General features: G+C 37.3%; 1 protein-coding gene across 1 annotated transcript in view; it reads left to right on the top strand.

The window, feature by feature from the left end:
• The window catches only part of UNC5C (unc-5 netrin receptor C), a 397,961-nt gene that overhangs the window by 327,402 nt on the left and 46,939 nt on the right, over window positions 1-23,620 (top strand). Inside the window, exons 5-7 of the mRNA XM_059922449.1 lie at window positions 1,709-1,889; window positions 7,082-7,249; window positions 10,058-10,222. Coding sequence (XP_059778432.1) covers window positions 1,709-1,889; window positions 7,082-7,249; window positions 10,058-10,222 — 514 coding nt within the window. The remainder of the gene's footprint in view (window positions 1-1,708; window positions 1,890-7,081; window positions 7,250-10,057; window positions 10,223-23,620) is intronic.

Here is a 23,620-nt window from a genome sequence, read left to right as displayed (position 1 = left end):
CAAAGCAAAGTAGAAGGTATGGGTCCTTGAAAGAAAATTGTGCGTGCATACACACACACACACACACACACACACACACACACACACAATCTAAGAACAAATCAGGGGAGCCCAACAGGACCTTCTGTAAGTGGAAAGCTTTCTTTCGAACGGCAAAGATAATCTGTATAAAGATTAGCTTCAGAAGATATTAACGTCAGCTTTCAATTATCCTCAAGCAGTTTTCTAATAGTCTGAATCTTGCTGCCTTTCCTCCTGCACTTGTAGCAAGATCATATTACCACACATGTAGGGCCGAAGTTTGAGAAAATCCAGGTCAAGTGAGTGTGCATCTCTCGTCAAATATATCCAAGCACAGGACTGAATGTGCTGTCTTTATTGAAAACAAAATGCATGTTTTAAAACTCCACTATTTTAGATGGATTTCACACTTCCTCACTTCCATTAGTGTAAATATCAACACTGTTTAGCTATTTCAAAATTTATGTCATTACAAATAGTTACTCTTATCTACATCCTCATATGTTTATTTCCAGATGATTGTATTTTATTTTTCCCTTTAGATTTTGTCCTCTCTTCTAAGGATTAGGGAAGCATTGTTTTAGAGTCCCTGTGTTAGATGTAATTTAGAGCTGTGTAACATCCAGCCCACTGACAGATTTAGAGATTAATTTCCAGACCTCTTGCGGTGCAAGGGAAGCTCCTTAAGATTTTGAAAATGGCAATACTATTGACTCCCTACCACTAAAGGTTACTTGTATGGGTATCCACACTAATGCAAAAGGAACGTTTAAGTGTGGTAAATATCAATGTTGTTTTGCTTTATGGAAAAACCCGTGCATAGGGGGAAAAAAGCAATTTATGGAACAAGAAATAGTTTATCCTTCATAAGGACATCTTATACAGATATATTTCCCTCCTTTCATTCTGTAAGGATAACATTGCTGTTGCTAAACTGATATTTGCATAGGAAAAATAGTTCAGTAGTTTTGAACAGTCATGTCTTAGGTCAGGTTCTCCAGAAGCAAACCATGAGCCAGAGATTTGATGCTAGAGATAGACAAAAGGAGAGATTTGACTATGACTTATATGCTATTTAGATTATATTGAGAGTTAGTAGAAAACCTTTTTTTTTTCCTCCCAAGATTTTGGCTTAGATACATCTCTAAATATGTGTTTGCTATATTTTAAAGTAAGTACACTTTTAGGGGAATTTAATCCATATGTTACACATAAATCATCCAAATGTTGTTTTATTAGAGGTACACGATGTCTAAGATGCCTTTTGAGCTTTTTTAATAGTCCTTATATTCTTTGCTGAAAAGCAGCAGGTAAGTTGCCAAGAGTAAACAAATCAAATAGCAAAAGGTTTGCGCTCAGTCTGAAATGCTTAGCCTATTATTTTTGATTGGGTTCTGAACTTGGCAGTGCACATCCCCAATTCCTGCCTGGAGGGCAAAGTGAAAACAATTTGAACACTGTATTTCCCAGTCGGGTCATTGACATTTGAGAATAATGTAGTACAGACAGAATCAGCATGTTTGGCAGGTGAGTGATACTTAATGTGACCTCGGAAAGTTACTTCCTCCAGTTTGCAGAAGTTCATGGCGTGGACCAATGTTAGTCACACTGCAAAACAAAAGTTAGGACAGACAGCCATCAAGGGATCCATACTGGGAATTTATCTGTTTCTCTCGTGCATCTTTAGGTGGAATGGTTGAAAAATGAAGACATCATTGATCCTGTTGAAGATCGGAATTTTTATATTACTATTGATCACAACCTCATCATCAAGCAGGCCCGCCTCTCAGATACTGCCAACTATACTTGTGTGGCCAAAAACATCGTCGCCAAGAGGAAAAGCACAACCGCAACTGTCATAGTCTATGGTGAGTGAGCTCTTGGGGTCTCAATCTAGTTGAGGTCACACTGCAGTTTCTCATTTTAATCTTAAAATACCAAGTGAAGAGGCCCCTTTGCAATCCCCCTTGCTGCTCTCTTCCAGCTTCTCATGCGGCCGGTCAGGTGTAACTGCTTTCCTGATACTCGTAGAGAAACTAGACGTAGAAATCCCTAGTCCTTTGTCAGTCAGTTTATAGGAAAGTGAAGGAAATCTACCCAAGTACCAGGGCGGTTCCCTGCTTCCCTAGGCCCTCCTGCTCTCCATAGCCTGAACTACAGAGATGTAGAGGGAGTTCCAAGATGAAGATGCTTCAGGCAGTCGGCTGTTCTTCCTGTGGGCCTCAGGAGAGTGATTGCAAAACCTCGGGTCACTGGGAGCTGACATGTTCTCCGAACACCTCAGCGCAACCTTAACTCCCTAGAACTTGCTCTCCACTCCGCCAGGGGCGTCCAGAGTGAAGACAAGGGCTGCCGTAGCCACGCAGCCCTAATCCTAACCCTGTAGCAAGTTTCAACATGATGAGTTCTTCAGACAGCTGCTCTTCCACTCTCTGGCCCTTTCTAATCCATCTCATCTCTAAGCCTATCATTTCTCCAGAAGTACTATATGATTCTGCCCCCAATTTTGCTGCAGCACGTGATGCCTTTATCTCCCTGTCTGCTTTAGCACTCAGTGGTTTTCTCATCATGTCACTAGTCGTTCCATCTCCCCAGCTAAGCTTTTAAGCTCCTTGGTAGACTAAGAGAACAGCCCTATAAATTTATGTATTTCTCACAATGTTAGATACATAGTAGGTCTTCATATTCTTGATGAGTTATTGTCTCAGAGGAAACTGAATGACCCTGAGAAATATTTTGAGGTTCTGCCACCTGCGGAATGACATGGCTACCACTTAGAATGTAAGGAAGCTCTTTGTGGCCGCTTCGGTGTTAAATGACACTCCAGGAGATTTGTCTAAAGGACTAGGAAGGAAGGACAGCCACGAGTACGTGGTTCATGGCCCTTGCTTCCTGCAAGTAGTGCCATTTGGCTGCATGTGTCCTCATGCTGTAGGGTGTTATGAGAACAGAAACCACTGTGGTGTGTTCGAAAGGCTGAATGTAGTGATGCTTTAAAACTGTCATTCTCATTACAGATGCATAATATTTTTTTTAAATCCTCTGAATACTCTGAAGTTAAATTTCCTTAAGTCACAATGAAACGTTTCCCGCTTTGTCTTTTTCTAAACTCTCTGAACGACTTAATTAACAGCACTGGAAATGGAAAAGAGAAGTGGGGCACATCACAGCTTGTACCAGTCATAAATAACTAATGAAGGCAGACTCTACATAGATGTATTACAAAGATGTTTAATATACATGCAGATCTCTTTTCCTATGTATGGCATGCTTTCAGTATCCATAAGCACAAGCTGAATATTGTCTTTAGGAAGAATCAAGCACAAGTAACTAAAGCATTTTGAGTTTAGAAAACAGCATGGGACTAGGGGTCAGGAGTCTTATGTGCTAGGCCTAGTTCTATCACCAACTGACCTTCAGTTGGTCACTTAAACAGAATGCTCGGAGCCCGTATCTCCTTCTCTGTAAAATGAGGGAATAAGCCTAGGATCTTCAAGACCTGTCTTTCTCTAAAAGTTTATGATATTGGCTTGCCAGTGTGTTGGTAAGCAATTTATACTGACAATTCCATGACATTTGGAGTTTTGTGAAGTTGAGTGGATTAAATTGCTTTTTGGAATGCTAAATGCAACTCTACCTGTCAAACATCTGCTTGTCCTTTTCATGGCCTCGTAAAATAAGTTGTCCAAGGCTCATAGGTTGGACTCACTAATAGTCCACAGAAAAACATATATATGTAATTAGTATTAGTATTAGTATTTCATTTAGTATTTCAATTAGTATTTCATTTTAGAGTCTGTTGTATATATTTAATTTTGTTAGCATCATTTTTAGATTGCAAATATATATTCATTATAGAAAATTTGGGAAACACAGAAAAACGTTCAAAGAAAAAAATACCTATAATCCTGTCATTTTGTCATCCAGAGGTAGCTTTAAAAAAGATTGATATGTATACTACTGGAATTTTCTTAGGATAAATAGGATTTTAAAATAAGGGTTCTAAATATATATTTTTTACTTAAAACATAATGTTGCAGTATCCATGTATTATTAAATAGACTTCTACAGCAACATTTTTTTAAATTTATTTTTTAATTGAAGTATAATTAAATTACAGTGTTGTGTTAATTACTGCTGTACAGCAAAGTGACTCAGTTATACATATATATATAGAGAGAGAGAGAGACATTCTTTTTCATATTCTTTTCCATTATGGTTTATCACAGGATATTGAATATAGTTCCCTGTTCTATACAGTAGGACCTTGTTATTTATCCATTCTCTATATAATTTGCATCTGCTAACCCCAGACTCCCAAGCCCTCCCTCCCCCACCCCCTCCCCCTTGGCAACCATAAGTCTCTTCTCTATGTCCCTTTTTCTGTTTCTGTTTCATAGGTAGGTTCATCTGTGTCATATTTTAGATTCCACCTATAAGTACTATTGTATTTATCTTTCTCTTTCTGACTCATTTCACTTAGTATGATAATCTCTAGGTCCATCCATGTTGCTGCACATGGCATTATTTTGTCCTTTTTTATGGCTGAGTAGTATTCCATGGTGTATATGTACCCCGTCTTTTTTTTTAAATAAGGCTGTGATGACTAGCCCTTTTTTCCCCTTTATTTATTTATTTTTTGGCTGCATCGGGTCTTAGCTGCGGCACATGGGATCTTTTTTTTTTTTAAAGTGCTTCTATAGCACCTTGTTGTTTTTTTTTTAATCTAATTTTATTTATTTATTTATTTATTTATTTATTTATTTATTTATTTATTTATTTTTGGCTGTGTTGGGTCTTCGTTTCTGTGCGAGGGCCTTCTCTTGTTGCGGCAAGTGCGGGCCACTCTTCATCGCGGTGTGCGGGCCTCTCACTATCGCGGCCTCTCCTGTTGCGGAGCACAGGCTCCAGACGCGCAGGCTCAGTAGTTGTGGCTCACGGGCCCAGTTGCTCCGCGGCACGTGGGATCCTCCCAGACCAGGGCTCGAACCCGTGTCCCCTGCATTGGCAGGCAGATTCTCAACCACTGCGCCACCAGGGAAGCCCCACACGGGATCTTTGTTGAGGCATGCGGGATCTTTTGTTGCGGCGTGCAGGCTTCTCTCTAGTTGCGGCGTGTGGGTTTTTCTCTCTCTAGTTCTCTGCGGGCTCCAGAGCACGTGCACTCTGTAGTTTGCAGCACGCGGGCTCTCTCGTTGAGGCGCACAAGCTCAGTAGTTGTAGCACACAGGCTTATCTGTCCCACGGCATGTGAGGTCTTAGTTCCCCCACGAGAGATCAAACCCGCGTCCCTTGCGTTGGAAGGTGGATTCTTTACCACTGGACCACCAGGGAAGTCCCTGTACATCTTCTTTATCCATTCACCTGTCGATTGACAGGTTGTTTCCATGCCTTGGCTATTGTGAATAGTGCTGCTATGAACATAGGGTGCACGTATACAGAGTCATTTTTAATAGCTGCCTAGGAGTCAGTCTCATAAACATACATGTTTACCATGTTCCTATTATTGAACATCACAGTTGATTTCAGTTTATCTTTATATAAAAAAATAACTCTCCAGTGAAAAATAGTCTATGTCTGTATGTATAACACATTCACGATTATTGTCTGTTGCATAAGTTTCTAGAGAAGGAGATGATCGGCATATGATGTTCACATGTAAGGCTTGTGTTATCTGAGTAACACTCTTCTTCACCATCAGGAAGCAGGTACATATACTAGTTGTGCCGTGTTTTACCACCAGCAAATATTTTTTGTTAGAAATTGCGTAGTTAAAATAATTTCACAGACTCATATATTGAAATACAAAAGTATGTCAGAGTATTTTCTAGAGCAAGATCTCCAGAGGTAGTGAACACAGTGTTAGGGAGTAGGTTTTATCATCGCACCAATACTGACAGCTCCATCAAACACCGTAAATAGCCTGTATACACAAAATAGGTGTCCATTTCAGTTACATCAACTAATCGCTAATTCATTCAAATAGATACTCAATTAGTTAAAAATCCAGCTATCAAGACTTCTTTAAAAACTAGATTCACTTATTAATGAAACTAACTAAAAGTCCTTAAAAGGTTATAAAGTTTACATATGCTAAAGAAAAATAATCAGTCATCTGTTATTAAGAAAAGACTAAATGATTTTATCAGTTCCCATGCTTCATAGACACTCACAGCCTCGGTATAAGGATGTAAACGTATATTATTTGAGATAAGTTGCCAAAAGTAATTTTTGGAGCTTTACTAGGTAAGGGGATTTTTTTTTAAATAACACTGGCTAAGGAGAGGAGAACACAGTCCTATTTTCTGAATAGGTAAACAGATGTTGATAATTCATTTTATTTATCTCTGTGCTTAGATTCTTCAGCTCTGCAATGCAATTTTTTTTTTTTAGACATCTTTATTGGAGTATAATTGCTTTACAATGGTGTGTTAGTTTCTGCTTTATAACAAAGTGAATCAGCTATACATATACATATATCCCCATATCTCCTCCGTCTCTTGCGTCTCCCTCCCACCTTCCCTATCCCGCCCCTCTAGGTGGTCACAAAGCACTGAGCTGATCTCCCTGTGCTATGCAGTTGCTTCCACTAGCTAGCTATTTTACATTTGGTAGTGTGTATAAGTCCATGCCACTCTCTCACTTCGTCCCAGCTTACCCTTCCCCCTCCCCGTGTCCTCAAGTCCATTCTCTACATCTGCGTTTTTATTCCTGTCCTGCCCCTAGGTTCTTCACAGCCTTTTCTTTTTTTTTTAGATTCCATATATATGTGTTAGCATACGGTATTTGTTTTTCTCTTTCTGACTTACTTCACTCTGTATGACAGACTCTAGGTCCATCCACCTCACTGCAAATAACTCAATTTCGTTTCTTTTTATGCCTGAGTAATATTCCATTGTATATATGTGTGAAATGATATCCAGGGTCTCCTATAGCTTTGAAGTTTTTGATTTTTTTCTGGTCACTTGGGATACCACTTTTATGTGTTGTGTGTGGTTTGTGTGTCTCTGTGTGTATGCACACATGTTTAATTCACATTTTATTTTTTATCTCTTTCCAGTAAACGGTGGCTGGTCTACCTGGACAGAGTGGTCTGTGTGTAACAGCCGCTGTGGACGAGGGTATCAGAAGCGCACAAGGACCTGCACCAACCCAGCCCCACTCAATGGTGGTGCCTTCTGTGAAGGGCAGAGTGTGCAGAAAATAGCCTGCACCACGTTATGCCCAGGTAAGCAAACCAGCGCTCTCATTCCAAATGTCTCCTCCCATTCTAGAAATAAGTTTTAGGGTATATATACAAAGCCTTATTCTTTTTTTTTTTGGCTGCGTTGGGTCTTCGTTGCTGCTCACGGGCTTTTTCTAGTTGCAGTGAGCGGGGGCTACTCTTTGTTGTGGTGCGCAGGCTTCTCATTGCGGTGGCTTCTCTTGTTGCACAGCACAGGCTCTAGGCATGCGGGCTTCAGTAGTTGCAGCACACGGGCTCAGTAGTTGCAGCACGTGGGCCCTAGAGCACACGGGCTTCAGTAGTTGCGGCGCCCGGGGTTCAGTAGTTGTGGCTCACGGGCTCTAGAGCGCAGGCTCAGTAGTTGTAGCTCACGGGCTCTAGAGCGCAGGCTCAGTAGTTGTGGCTCACAGGCTTAGTTGCTCCGCGGCATGGGGAATCTTCCCAGACCAGGGCTCGAACCCATGTTACCTGCACTGGCAGGCGGATTCTTAACCACTGCACCACCAGGGAAATCCCACAAAGCCTTATTCTTCACCTGAGTGTGTGGTAAACATTATTTAAATCCATCATCCCATTCGGTGCTTACATTGCTGGGACCTCAAGTCTTTTCCCCCAAAAGAGTACTTAACTTTATTACCCTAACATACAAAATACTATAAAACAAGAGATTAAACACACATGAACATAATCCCTCTCTATTACTCAACAAAACTGTTGGAGCCAAGATTGCAGGATCTGTAATTCAAGGCATTTGAGCAGCATTGAAAGCCACACATTTAGGATAACAACCCTTGATCTCCAGAAAGCCATGGAAGTTAATTGGAACTGAATTTTAGAAAATGTTTTAGGTGAAGTACTGGACATTTGGTGTCAGTTTCTGGGCAAAGGCCAATAAAACATCTGGAATGAATTAAAAGGAAGTCTAAGCTTTGTGACACGTGAGCTAATGGATTTTGAAAATACAGTGCAGTCAGCTATTATCTGTACATGTTGGTCACCTATTTTTGAGTTATTTGCAGTGGTACCTATAGCAAGATTGCATCCCTTTGCCTCTGAACATCTTTCTGTGCTATCTCATGTTGTCCCAAACTGTTATCCTTTGGTAAATTGAAGTTAATATTTGCCAAAACTAAAACCCACTAAAATGTCCAATTATACAATATATTAAAAAAATTAAACTAAAATTATTTTGAAATAATGCATAAATTTATTGTATTCCATTGGGGTAGCTATTATATTGTCACTTTCATTATTTAGATACAAAGACTACTTACTTCCCTTTATTGTGCCTAACTTTTGTCAGGTTCATCCTTTTAGTAGAACTTTCTCAGAGATGGGTTGGAGAAGTGAACTGGAGAGAAAACCATAATATAAATTTTATATTCCTGTTTTCATTTCCGAATATCAAAACGGTATCCCACACTGAACCCTTTGAGAGCTTTTATTTATGGAACAAACTTTGACACTTAGCTAGGCTAAGAATTTCAGTATTTTCTCTTGTACGCTCCTATATTTTGTCTGCATACTGACTCCCACAATTAGAAATGCACTGAGCATTTAGTTGAAATAGAAATGTGTGTTTGTGTGTGTACTTTGGGATGGTCTAGGTCAAAGCAAATGTCTTTTCTTCAGATAGCTGGGAGTTGCTTATATAGCTGACTGTACAATTGAAATATTAATACTTTCATCATTTTTTCATGTGGGCATATTTGTATCTCTATACATATTATGCATAATACATATAGTTACACAATAATTTGAATATGAAATCACACAGATTTCCCAAACTATGTAGATTATTAAAATTGATCTAATTTCTGTCAATATATAGGTATAACACGTGTACATTGCATGTTCAATAAATGATGTTTGCGATGGTCTTACATTGAATCCTAGATGATTATTTATGTATTTCAGGGAAATTTTAAAAAATTTAACTCTTATTTTAATATTTTCCTCTTATTTATGTAAGAACCTTTAAAGAACGTACTAGAGTATTTAAGTTGTGTGTTTTTAAAATAGAGATATCTTAGCTCTTTATCACTGAAGTTTACTAACAAGTCAAGCACAAAAATTAAGAAGAAAGTGAATCTATTCTAAATGACTGAATCAGAGGAAAAAATTAGGAATGTGCTTAAATATTATTTTTAAAATAAAAATAGCAACATATATCATCAAATAATGGAATGAAATCATCAAATAATAAATGGAAAATAATATAGTCTTTTCAAGAAGTCATTGCAGAAGATGTTAGAATCAAGCAACATGGATGAAAAAATAAAAAGAGTGTATAGGATGTAGATGAGGGGTGCGGGTAGGTGGGTAGATGGATGGATGGATGGGTGGATGGATTTCTTCCACACTCTACCAACCTCTTCTCCGGAACCCCACAGAGGTTTACTTGCACTACCCACGTTACATTATGCAGGAAGGAATCTTGGATCCAAAAAGAGGTTCCCTAATTTTCAATCCAAAATCCAGAAGTTTCCCCTTTAATAGAAAAAGGGTCACCGCCAGGATTTATGTTTATGCAGCTCCTGGTGACAGCTTTGGTTTCTGTGTGTCCCGTTAAGCTTCCGTTTGCTTGGTCAGTGAAGAGATAGTCACACACCTCGTAAGGGAGGTTCGAAGAGCCCACACACAGTGTCTGTAGAGCATGCAGGACTTCAGCAGTTAAAATGAATGCAGTGTTCCTCGGGGGCGCGTTTTCTTCAGTGTTTGGTGGTGTTTTCTTTCTGCTTGTGCTCTGCTCCTCTCTGCCCTCAAAAAGCTCCTTGTGCCTTTGACCCGATGCTGGTTTTTGTGTGGCAGTGGATGGCAGGTGGACCTCATGGAGCAAGTGGTCGACTTGCGGGACTGAGTGCACGCACTGGCGCAGGAGGGAGTGCACGGCGCCAGCGCCCAAGAACGGAGGCAAGGACTGCGACGGCCTCGTCTTGCAGTCCAAGAACTGCACGGATGGTCTGTGCATGCAGAGTAAGTCCGTTTGAGCAAATGACAGACACTGGGGAGGCCTGGGGTTTAACCATTTGGATTTCTTTGAAGGAAATATCAAAAACTAAAAATTTCCTAAACAGAGATGCAATACTATACCAATATCATGAGTCTCTGTCAAAATTGGAAAAAAATGAATCTCCCAGAACCCAGAATGAATAATAACTGTATCCAGTTAACACATGACACACACAGTATTGCTTTCCCATGAGCAGAAGGGGATTTAGTTGTTTCCATGGAGGGGCTGTCATTCTTTTCAGGGCAGGGAAGTGCTACTCAGTTTTATTATAGTGCACAAAAGGGCACCCTAAACTCCTCATAGAGTCATGTGACTTCCAAAAAGTAAGCTCTTTACTTCTAATTCATGGCTGTTACTGAACCAGTGTCCATGAAATTTAAAATATATGTATAAGGACAGGAACTATTTCTGCAAGTAGATTTACCAGTTTACAAGTGTTTAGTGGGAACATCTTCACAACACCTTGAAAATGCTGGGTTTGTATTAGAAATTATAACGTTTATCTAAAGGGACTAATGTTTATAAAACATAAATTTTAAAAAATGGGTGTAGAAGATTGGCTCAGGAATATAATAGGTGCTATAAGCTAAATATTCCACATTTTTCATGGCTTTTTTCCTTAGATTTTCTTAATGAGATGGTGGTTTGATTTCCATATTTGCAGACTCTCACTCCTCTATTGAGGAGCCCTTAGATGTACAGAATTTACCATCCCTTTTATGACCATGAATTAAGGTACTAAGAATTGTTCTGAAATCACACCTGTAACAGATGAATGGATCAAACAGTGTCCTGTCTTTGGATCTTAACTAATGGCAGCCAAATGTTGACATTTCTTATAACACATTACAGATTGCTTGTGGAATATAAGCAACCAAATGTATTTGTGTGGAAGTATTTGTATTTCTCATTTAAGAATAAGATATTTTATTTTCGGCACATTTATGAAATTCTGTTTACTTTTCAGAGTCTATACACACAGGGACCTTTAAAAAGAAACCTTACTTAAAATACAAATAGGCAATTACATTGCTGATACAGAATAAAAATCCAGTGGGCCTCTTACTTTTCTGTCCACGTTACATGGTATTCTTTGAGAACAGACTGCAGCTGGGTGTAAAGCATAGCTTCTGGTTGTGATTTGGGAACGACTACTGTGCATCTAAGTTTGTACCAGAAACACAGAATGAAAAGAATACAGCTCTTTTACTAACCATTTATCCAGAGATCCAGGGCTTGTTCCTCTTGGTGTTAGTCTGAGTTGAGGATTAAAATGAAAACATACCATACACAAGTTATTTTTTAACATTTTTGAAATTTAGTATTCTTTTAGTGCTGAACAAATTGATTCATGTGATTGAAAGTAGCAATATTTGAAGTTTCTCTCTCTCTCTCACTCCCTTTCTCAATATTATACTTTTCAACTTTGTGTGATTTAATGCCTACTGTTTCTATTGTGCATATTTTAAAATTCCTAAAGCAACGTATTTAACAAGGAGTACAATGCTGCAAGATGGAACATTGGGCCTTTTATTAGTTACACAAATGACACATGATAAATTATGACATTTGTCAAATACAAGCATGAAATATTCAAGTTAAGACTTTCATGACATAGCATCCCCTTAGCATCTAGCTGATTTCTTACAGCATTAATAGAATTTTTTCTAATGATTGGATGTTTACCAATAATGATGGCACGAGGTGTGTGTGTAAGTAAGGAAGGGAAATGAGGCTACAAGAGATGTTATTTGTTGTTTGTTTATTTCTTTATCAAGTCTCCTATTAGCCTGGAACATTTGGGTGTTTGAATTAATTAGTTAAAAAGCTGTTTCCTTTCATAATTCTGATTTGCTGTAGTAACGGTCTCTACTAGGTCAATAAACTCTTTCATCTGCCCTGCTGTATCTACTCTAGTGCAAAAGAGAACTGTAGTTTGTGCTATTATTGATTTCCTCAGTGATAAAAACCTCAGATACTGTTGCACTGAATAATTATAGTATTTTACAGTGAAAGCTATAGTTTCTGTTTACCAGTAAGCTGGGTGTTTCTGGCATAGTATTGCTGACACAGTTTTGCAAAGAAATGATAATGTTCTTGGTCCTTATTTTGGAAAACAAAAGGTTTTCTGATAGTGTAAGTACCAAGCTTGTAAGAGGGACATGGTCTGCATTAAGAAAAAGAATGGGACTAGAAAAGACAGCTAGAAACTTGCAATTGACAATTAGGAGTTATCATTTAATGTTTATTTACTTTATGAAAATTAGTGTCTTCAATGCACTGATAATATTGCAATACTGATAAAGAGCTATTTCTCTCAAAATAAAGCTAGCCTACTTACCATTAAACTAGGGAGGCAGTACAACCTCTGAATCTACTCAAAATTGTCTACAAATGATTTGGATATAAATGTAGATATACTGCTAGGAAGGAGAAATTTGGAGTTCATAATGGATGTCAGTAGAATTCAGAGTCACCTAGATAACATAGTGTAGTATATTTTAAAAGTCAGATTGGTACTTAAGAGCAATACAATGTGAAATATATAGAAAATATTGCTGTCAGTGTTCATTCACTAATTTGTTCAGAATAATATTCAGACATATTTCTTCCTTAGCCATTTCTCTCATTGTAAAGACCTTTGACTCAAAATATATAGAAATATTGGATAAAATGTTTAAACTTAAAAGACATACACACATTTGGAGTGTGTGTGTGTGTGTGTGTGTGAGAGAGAGAGAGAGAGAGAGGGCATATCAAGTTCAAAAGAAAGAGAAATCCTCAAGTGGCAGAAATGAAGTAGGAACTCAAATCTAGAGAAGTATGCCTGTATGAGTGGACACCAGAATAACCGAGAGGAGTGTTAGACATGGATGTAAATCCTAGGGATTCGGCTTTAGGATTTCAGTTCTGAGGCTGAGAGTTGAAAGCCAGCACCTTGAATAAAACTGGGTCTCATAAATGGCTGCCCTCACCATGAAAAATAACTAGAAATTTTTTACCCATCAGCCCAGCGAAGCTACAGGAAAATTCATGGTAGAGAAAAGAAAAATGAAGTCTTCACTTAAACCTGTGATAAAACCACAATCCGACACCCACTTCTGGGTATGGAGTCTAAGATACAGTACAGGGAACAAAAAGCAAAGTATGTGCAGTTTATAAAGTTAGTAAAACTGGGGTACCAGCGGAAGTGAACAGCAAGCCGTTTTCTAGAGTTCTTTTCACAACCCAAGTGCATTGGTCTATGATAAAGATAGCCCACTCCTGAAAATGAATTTACAAAATAAAGTTTTGTATCACCCAAGGGAATAGTCTGCTGTAAGAGAGAGTTGGCAACATAATAAATAGGTGAGTTAGTACTTTAATAACATGGACTCCTACAGCAATCTGAGTGAGGCTATAAAATAAATAAAAAGACAAACTATTTTTAAAAGGAATATAAGCACAAATGAAAGAAAAGAATATTATAAAGAGGACAGACAGATCTGGGGAAAAATCAAATGGAACGTGATCCATTGAAAGTTAGAACTCAATGGAAAATTAAACATCAGATCAGAGACAGCTTTAGATAAAGCTGAAGAGAAAATTGGTAAACTGGAATGTAGATCTCATGAAACTTCTCAGAATACAAGGAGGAAAGATAAAATGAGTGATTATATAAAAGGTAGGTTAAAACACATGGAAGATAGAATGAAAAAGTCCCACATTTATTATTCAAGAGAGCAAAATTTAAAGTTTTTGAGATAATCAAGATAGAGCTTACTACTTACAAACTCTCAATGAATAAACTACTAAACATATGAAAATCGATTCTTTAAAAAATTGAGGGACAAGTTAAGGGGCAGTTAAAAATAAAATGGAACTAAACTATAGACAACATTAACACAGAATATGGGAAGGTGTAATCTAAGTTAAAATGTTCTAATTTTTGTGTGTTGTTCAGGAGAAGAACAGTAGTACTACTTGTGTTAAGCTTTACTGATTCAAGTGTCCCAATTAAAATGTTAAGACTGACTACACACATAAAGGTTGAATATATAAATTCAAAATAAGATTTTTAAGGGCAGAAAAGGAGCAAAAAAGAAAGAAAAAGTATAGTTAAATGAAAACAAATAAGATGGTATATATTAGGGATTATCATATATCAAGGATAATAATGGAAATTAATTAAATTTACCTGTTAAAGGAAATTCAAAATTATAGGAAAAATCCAGTTTTATATTGTTTATGAGAAACATACTTAAATCACAATCAGAGAGAAAGATTGAAAGTTAAGAAATGGAACTTATAGTTCTATCTTTATTTTAAAATGTCCAGTTAATGGCTTTGACTATCTAATTGGGCCATTCTTAATTCCATTTCCCATTTTGCTTAAGTAACACATATTAGAGATTGGTTTTGCCCATAGTTTTAATTTAGATACTTTTTTTTCTTAGACTTTATAGTTTTTAGAATGTTTAATTTTTTGTTGGATAATTAAAAGTTTTCTAAATTGTTTACCAAATTTTTTGTGTAAGACATCTTAAAAATAAAGATATTTCCTCAATGCCAACTTAACTAAAAGACTTCGAGGTTATTTATTTACAAAATTATTCAATATTTTAAAGATATAATAATGCTAAATGTTAGCAAATGTGCACTAAAGTAGAATCTCTTGTATTTTGCAAATGGGAACACAAATTTTTATGATTATTTGGGGAAGCAGTTTGACAATATGAGTTTAAGAGCTTTAAAATTATTCCTCTCCTTTGATCCAGGAATCCTATATCAGTGAATAAGTTTTAAGTAATTAATATGAATACCTAAAATATATGTGCCAAATACATTCATATTCTTTGTAGTTTATTGTAAAAAATGCAAAACACAAAAGTCTAATACTAGAGCAATGATTAAGTAATAAGTGCTATTTCCATAAGGTGGAATATCATATAACCACTAAAATATTTATGGTGGTTTAACATGGAAAAGCAGAATATGGATTTATGTATGCATTTAGTCATAACTATAAAAGTAAGCTTAGGAAAAAGATGAATGAAATTTATTTACGCTAGTGAGATTACAGGTAATTTTTTTCTTTTTCAATATGCTTTCTATTCTCAATATTCTTTATATTTAGTATTTCATTATGCTTATAATTGTAAATGACTTTTTAAAAAGGAGTGTTGAGGATTGGCTAGAACAACTGCATGATCTTGGAAACAGGAGTCTCATTTCGTTATTTGAGATGTAGCAATATCACTGATCTGTCCTGGGAATTTGGTCACATTGATTCAAATTAGATTAGATTTAGATTAGGTTACATAAAAAGTATTTGCATAAAATACTTGTATAAAATCCTAGTTGTATAAAATCCTTGGTGGCAAGAGTTACTTATAGCCAGTAAACCAAGTACACATATAAAAGGATTGTGAAGACATGGGGATTTGGAACTGAATTACAGTTTTGCATTATTTCCCAGTTGCTTATCATATACCTATCACTCTGTCCTTGCAACCATACTTATTCTTAAACTCTTTAGTAAGTTGGATTCATTATGTGATGCTATATAATTTCCATTTGTGAAAAAAGGTCATGGTCTTTAAGCAATTTCAGAAGCTCCACTAAATTTTTAAGCTGTCCAAACACATTAGTTATTGAAGTATAACATATATCATGTATATATTACACTGGGTATATCCTCAGTGGTCTGAAAAAGTAGTTCTTACACTGGAGACACCACTTTCAAATTAAGAACTTCCAGGAATTGGTGTGATTTCACTAGAATGCATTATTAAAGGATAATTAAAAACTGTTAAAAGTCACTTAATATACCAGAAAGAAGTTGGGCATTATTGGTTTATAAGCACATTGTTAATTAGAAAACAAAATTTAATACTGGAGTTCTTAGGTATGCTAAGAGATATGGATTGCATTGAACAAGAAAGGGCAGATGACTTGGCATGTTTTTCACTACTGAAAATAAGCACACATGTCTGATATCTCGGATACAAGAAAGTTAACATTAATAATAGATAAGACCGTATTTTACTTAACAATACTTTAGAATAGTGTATCTTATTCAGAAGGCAGTAATGGAAGGTCTCTTGTGCTGTGTACCCATTTAGGTTTCTTTATATCATCTCTAAGATTATATGAAAGTAGCTCAAGGTTTTGCCATATGGTTTTGAAATAGGATTTGCATAAAATGGTTTTGGGGAGAAAGAGAGCGGCCACACTAGACACAGAGAGAAAGAGGTACAAGAGAATAAAAAAAAGCACTTAAGACAATCCCCAAAACTGCTAAGCCAATAAGCATATTTACCATTTATGTTGAAATACGATTGTATTACCAAGACCTGATAACTTTTAACTTTTATAATCTTTATAATGAATTTGTAGTAAGATCTGCTCTGTTATGGTTGGCATATAATGGTTTATCCATGCTTACCTCTTTTGAAAAGAGCAACCGAAGGACTATATATGTGGCTTGGTCCAGAAATGGTACATTATATATACTTATGAATACACTCAAGTAGATTATTACGTGACCGCAGCTATTCCTACAGACTTTGGTTTTTAATCCCATTTGAAGATTGGAGTCTCACATAGAGATATGTAAGAGTTCAAATCTGCATTTAGAATTACTGCTTGCTGAAGAGGGTTTATGCCACAGTAGACAAATTAGAAATTGCAATTTACAAACAAGAACTGCCTAGAATTGTGTCTGCATCAGTGAACTTCCTGACTTTGGGAAATTAAAATGTTATGCAGTCTGCAAATTTAGCACTTTCTACTCATTAAAAAATTTACATGTCACCTGCTCTTCCATTAATTCTCACTTACAGAGGAAGTGGCAGAACTCTGTGTGTGAATTGTAGTGCGGACACACTGCATACCAGGGCCCCCAGAATCCCAGGTGCATTTAATGTGAGGAAATAATTTACAAATAGGCTGCTCTTCGCTTTAGCATGATGTGTTTATCACCGCCATGGTAGGCATTTGAGAAGGCGCTAGTCAGTTTCCAGTGAAATTCTTGTCAACACAGCGGTTTGATAGGAAAGCATAATTGTGAGTGTCAGACAGTGAGTGCTTTTATCTGTAGTTTGGAAGACGATGTCATAACTGTGTTTGTATAGTCCTTGATATGCGTAGTGTCCCGGCTGGCAAATAAATCTTCTGTCTGAGGACTGGCCGCCCAACACAGTGCTCTGCTGTCTCCGGTATCATGAGTGTGGTTTACTTTTGCATTTTTTCCTTTCTGGTAAAACATTTTCCTGATTTTGAAAGCAGGGATGTGGTTAGGAACTTTAGCCCACAGAAACCTGCTGAACACCTAGGGAGCCCCCAAACAGATTGGTGTGAGAGGACAAATGCAAAGTCTTCAGCTTCCAGGATGCAAAGTAAACTCCGACGGGATTAAGAAAGGTACCACCTTTCACAACTGCAGCAAAGCTAGGACTCCTTCAAGATCACATAGGGGCAGGGCCAGCGCTTTTGCTTGTTTTCTTTTTGCCTGAAAACCCAGAAGATGGGGTGATGTATGCTAGGAATTGGCCTCTTTACTTCAGGACTTTCCATCACTTTACTTTTTCTATCAGATGTCTTTAATACTATGGATTTATTTATCACTGCCTTTGGATTTAATAATTTATCCTTTTTCTGAAGGAGCGTTGATGGGGTTAGAAAATACCGCACTGAAAACGCTTGGGCAGCTGATCTGTGGGTTTGATTTTACTCAACTGTTGGATTAGATTTCAGACATTTATTCGTCACCTTCTGTGGGTCACGAGATAAGGGTTTTATATTTGAGATGTCCATTCCCTGCTGTTCATTTTCAGAAGGCTGTGGCTGTCAGTGTTAGGAACAGGGCTGTGGATCAGTTAGTGAAGCATGGCCCACTGTCCTGTGAAGGCTGGAGCACAAATTACGGTGGTAATTCAGATAACTGACATCAGTGATAAGCAAATGTTCTTTTCAATTTTTGTTGTCATGTCCTAGGATTTATGTATTCATTTATTTGGAGTTCCTTAAGCCCTTGTCAATAAATAAACCCTCAGAAGAGTGGTAAATTATAATAAATGACTGTGAGGGTCTTTGACAGACCTGACCTTTGACATCATTAGTGCAGTCCTGATGGGCTGGTTAGATAAGAACCAACCTAAAAGAAAAAAAAAAAAAAACAACAAAATCTGGTCATGTTTATTTTGAATGGCCCTTGAGGTTTTTAATGAGAACATTTGCATCAGAAGAAATGTAATTGGAATGAGAAAAGTCACATATGTTGGCTTGGTGTAAGGTCACTGGCAAAAAGAAAGACCAGGCAGCTAGGTCAAGGAGAGAGGAAAATCCATGGAGAAGAGAGATTCTTCTAATGCTAGGGTCATAAAAGTGAGGACAGATCTCCTGAAGTGACCTATTGTACTTCAGATAGATAAATATTCTAAAACTAACCAAAAGCTTGATGATTTAAAAACATGGACTTTTACAGAACACACTTAATGCTTTTATAAATTAGAATTGAGTTATGTCATATTCATAATTTATATACTACTCCCCATATGAGATATGAATTCATCATCTATTTTATTTAATCCTCACAATATCATAAAATCTGTTTACATGTATTAAGGCCATAGACACAGCTCCATATTGAAATATAATGAGTAACCTTGAAGGCAAGCAGGAACACCGTAAAAAAAACTCCACCCATCTTCCTTTTGGCTACAAACTTGATAGCTAATCTAAAGACAGAGTTAATTCCAAGACAGCTACATAAAGACTTTCCTTTTATGTCTCTCTCAAATCTGGCTCAATGGTTCTCAAACTCTAGAGAGTGTAAAAATTACTGTATCATATATATATTTTAGTTTAAAGGAATTGCAGATGTAATTTTAATTTTATTCACTTTCCACCTAATATAATGACTTAAGGCCCTGGCATTAATTGCTTCTAACTCCAATCTACTATGTTAGACGTGGCGAAACTGAAGCAAAATTGACCTGAGTTCAACTTAATAAAACTCAAAAGGTACAAAAAATAATCTTACACACAGAACTTTTGATATCCCCCTAATAATAGCTCTATCTTGGTAAGGAAGGAACCGAGGCATAAAATTGAAAGAGCCCACCAGCATCCACAAGTTAGTATAAGAACCAGTGTATGAACCCACATCTGTCTCATTTTGAAATAAGCCTTTTTCCATGTGGGCTCTTGGAGGCTGAAAGCAAGTGGTGATCAGCTTTCATTGCTTTAAAATGTGATTTTCTTCTTATGTGTAGTGTCCCTTCAATTTTTGATGTTTATTCCTTTTTTCCTGTTGGCATCATTTTTGAGGGAAACAATGTTTCTCTTTTAAATATTTACATTTTGGTAGGTTCTGTGCCAAATGCAAAGTGATTATCATACATTAACAACTACGTCATTCTAGCATGGCTCTCCAATTACATTAGAGTAGAGATGCCCAAGTATGGTGCACCTCTTTGCTTACCCCACACTTGCAACAGAAGACACTATTTAGAAGTTGTTTTATTTAAGGGCGAAAATCTCTGTTTTAACTTTCTCATGAGTATCAATGATAACATTTCAAATGGAGAGGTTATTTTCTAGTCTAAAGAATTAGCATTACCTCATTCGATAACTGAATTGCAAATTAAGCCGTGAGCATATCAAGCCCTTTTCTATTATTTCCTTGTCTCTCCTCATTTAAATCTATTCCTTAGACAATACGTATACAAATGACGGGGCTGTAGCCTAAGAGCTGGGATCTGCCCCTCGCTTTGCTGTTTCATCAGCTTTGTGATGTGAGGCAAGTCCCTTCATTGCTCTGTGCTCTGGCTCCTCCGTCTGCAAGTACAGAGGGGTTAGAAGAGGGAATTCTAAAGATGATCTATTTTAACTCTAACATCCTGGGGGTTTGCGAGTTAGTAAGGGGCATAGACTTGGTTTTCGGAAGTTCCAACGTTTCTCACATCGGCATATTTGCTTGATAACTTTTTCTATTAAAATACTACTTATGGCATAAAAAGTTTGCATTATCTTTAAAAACTTTAGTCATAAAATCATCATTTTGACTATTGTCTATTATTCGTATTGCATGAAAAGAAAATTTAAAAGAATAGAAATATCTAGTTGGTGTTTATTAGGGAAATGAAGATTTACATATGGTTCCTGGTGTTGTTCCTGAGATTTCCCAAATGTAAACCCACCAAACAGGCGCTATTCAGACATTGCACAATTAAGAGCCATGTCCTGAAGGATAACCGTGATATTACTTGCTGCTGTATAAAACCAAGGAAAGCTCACTTTCCTTTTTAAGACGCTTGGGATGGGCTCTCACCTTTTATAACAGTTGAACATCAGCTGAAAAATATGGGCGAACCCCATCTCTAGTCTCGAGGATGACTGTGAAAATTAGGAAAGTCATCCCTTCCTCAAGTCATTTAACCACCATCAGCCGCAACATTGTTACATTAAGAATCCAGATCCCCAGTCAACACAACTGTGAACAGGGCCTCCCAGAGCTGGACAGTGCAAAACCTGCACACTGTCAGCTTTACTCACGGGAGGATGGAAACCAAATTTGAGTCTCAACACTTTCCTTAACTTTAAAATATCACTTCCCGTTTTGGGGACTGATTCTCCTCATCTGAAAGAAAGTTGAACTAGATAATCTCTTAAATGGATGTTTTGAGCAATTACGACATGGCTTAGCATAAGAAGCATTTCACTAACTGTTTAAGAACAGCCCACTATTGCTCTGTGCTCCTCTGTCAGTCCATGGGAGGTGATTTTGAAAGCTGTTATCCATGGAGGTACATTTTGTTCCACACAATTCTTCCATGGCAAGACTGTTCCTCCCATTGCAGGACATTTAGTACCCTTGGCCCTCACTCACTAAATGCCTCAAACAACCCCCTAATCATTATGAGAAGCAAAAACACCTCTTCTGCCCTATTTCCAAACACCCCATTTAGAAGTGGCACCACCTCTGGTTGAGAAATCATTTTAGTATCAAGTTGCTCTCTGGCCTTGGAAATTTGCTTCTGAAACATGCCCCTGTATCTTTGCCAGAAGCCACAAAGGCCAGGAATAAACCTCTTTAAAAGGAGAGGGTGAAAGAGTAGACAGTACTTAAAAGAGTCCATTTCTTGTGGCTTTTCAGAAAAACTGGGCTCCTTGTCTCTGTCATAACGAGGAATCCTGAAATTCAAGCAAATTTCCTACTCATTTTATTGAATAATAGGCTGTGTCAACTCTACTGCTCTTAGGAGCCATTGTCTTAGTGTACTTATAATGTGCATCATAATGATATTGCTATGGTTGTCACTTATTGATTGCTTTCAATGTACCAGCACTTTATAAATCTCATTTATCCTTTCTACAACTATATGGAAGGGCATATTCATAATCCCTTACACAGATTAGAAAACTCTAATACTTCATTAGAGAAAGGAAGTATTTAGTTTGACCAAGCTCTCACAGTTAAGGAGCTGACAGGGCTGGGATTCAAACTGAAGTCCGTGAGATTGAAAAACTCGATTTCACTGCCTTGGCCAACAGCTGAGGTGCTTTTTCAATCGACCTGCCTTTCAAGTAGTAGGAAAGTTAACTGAAATCCCTAACTTATGAACCAGGCTGTTGATAGTGACACAAAACAATTATTTTGCACTGTGTTCTGCCAGAGACGCGATTTTTCATCATTGCTAGGACTTCTCTCAAAAGGATCACCTCATTAACTGAAGAAGATGTTCCCTGTTGTTCCGTGAAAGACAGATCAGATGGAGAAGTATAAAAACAAACTCTAGCAAGTGATTCTATATTCCCCTCATTTGGGGGATAGAACAGTAATCCCCTTCTATTCTGATACCCAGCCTCCTAAGTGATGTTTTAGTTGTGTAGTTGCAGAAGTGTTTTGAAAAGGATGGAAAAAGTTTTACTGAGTTGCCTTCCAAAACTCTTTATCCGTGTTTCTTTAACAGAGTAAATTGGGGTGTTGAACCATTGGTGAGTGTACTTAATACTTGTCTGTTTTAAATTTTCCTATGTAGGAAAATAACAGTGTGGCTAGATTGGTCACTATTAGCTGTGAGAAATAACTAATAGACTTTTTTTTTTTTTAATTTTAGAGGAACCTCACATGCAAACACTTCATTAAATATATTGATACACCTATTGATAGATATCTCCCAGGCCAAGTTTTGTAGAAACCATCGATAAGATCCTGTCACTTCGCTCCCCATAGTGATCTTTTCAACATTACGTCTGATGACAGGATTTGCATTTCAGTTAGACTAAAATTGAAACTCCTCATGGTGGACCACCAGGCCTACAAGATGTGGCTGCTGCCCTCCGCTCTGAGCCTACCCCTTCCCTCTTTCCTTTCACTCACTACCGTCTGACTGCTTCGTTTTTATGTCAGGACTTTTGCATCCACTGTCCCTCTTCATGGAACATTGTTCCCTCCAGATCTTTACTTGGCTGATTCTTTCTCCTTGTGCAAGCTTCAGTTTAAATTTCATTTCAACAGAAAATTCTTCCCTGGTTCCCTAAGTTGGTCATTGTTTTATCTCCAATCACATTACATTCTTTTTTTTATTTTCCAAGAGGACTTTTTCAGCATTTGAAATGACCTTGATAATTTTGTTTACTTGTTTATTTTCTGTTAAACAAGAATGAAAGCAGTGACTTTTCCCATCTTGTTTGTCATTGTACCCCTATGCCTAAAATAGAACCCAGCATATAGTAATAGGGTTCAAGAGTATTTGTTAGGTGAATGAATGAATGAATGAATGAATAGATTCCAGTTCTGTGCCTGGAAATATAAGTCTCAGATAAATTACCACAAGGCACAAAAGTATTTATTGAGCAGTCCAGATCTACAGAAACACAGGAAAGTAGAAATTATAAATTTCCTTTTTATTATTCCTTGGTCTGCCTGTCAAGAACAGGGATTCTGTTGGGAAGTAGAGATGAAAGCCAAGGAAAACCCAGAACTGCTTCACAGGGTGAAATTTCAGACCTATCTCTCTGGAGATAGGCTTCTACCTTTATAAGATACAGCTCTTCTGCTTACTCCAGCAGGCGCACCCTGATTCTTATCAAAATTTTCAGGGTGAACATCAGACCATCCCCAAATACACTATTTTATGCTTGCTTCTGGGCCCTCTCACCTGCAAAGGAAAAAAAAAAAGAAGAAAAATCTTTTGACATCCCTCCACTTAAAATCACCCCTACAACAATGACATCACTTATCTGGTCCCCTGTATAGCAGTGAAATTATATTGTCTTAAGTCTTTGGGTTTCAAAAACAACCTTTTTTCTTGTGCCTGTGTATGTCCCAGATGTCCTTTTATTGAGTTCACAGAATACAAATGGAAAAAGGT

Source organism: Balaenoptera ricei, chromosome 5 (assembly GCF_028023285.1).
Source record: "Balaenoptera ricei isolate mBalRic1 chromosome 5, mBalRic1.hap2, whole genome shotgun sequence".
Classification (NCBI taxonomy): Eukaryota; Metazoa; Chordata; class Mammalia; order Artiodactyla; family Balaenopteridae; genus Balaenoptera; species Balaenoptera ricei.
This window is presented reverse-complemented; position numbering and strand designations above follow the sequence as displayed.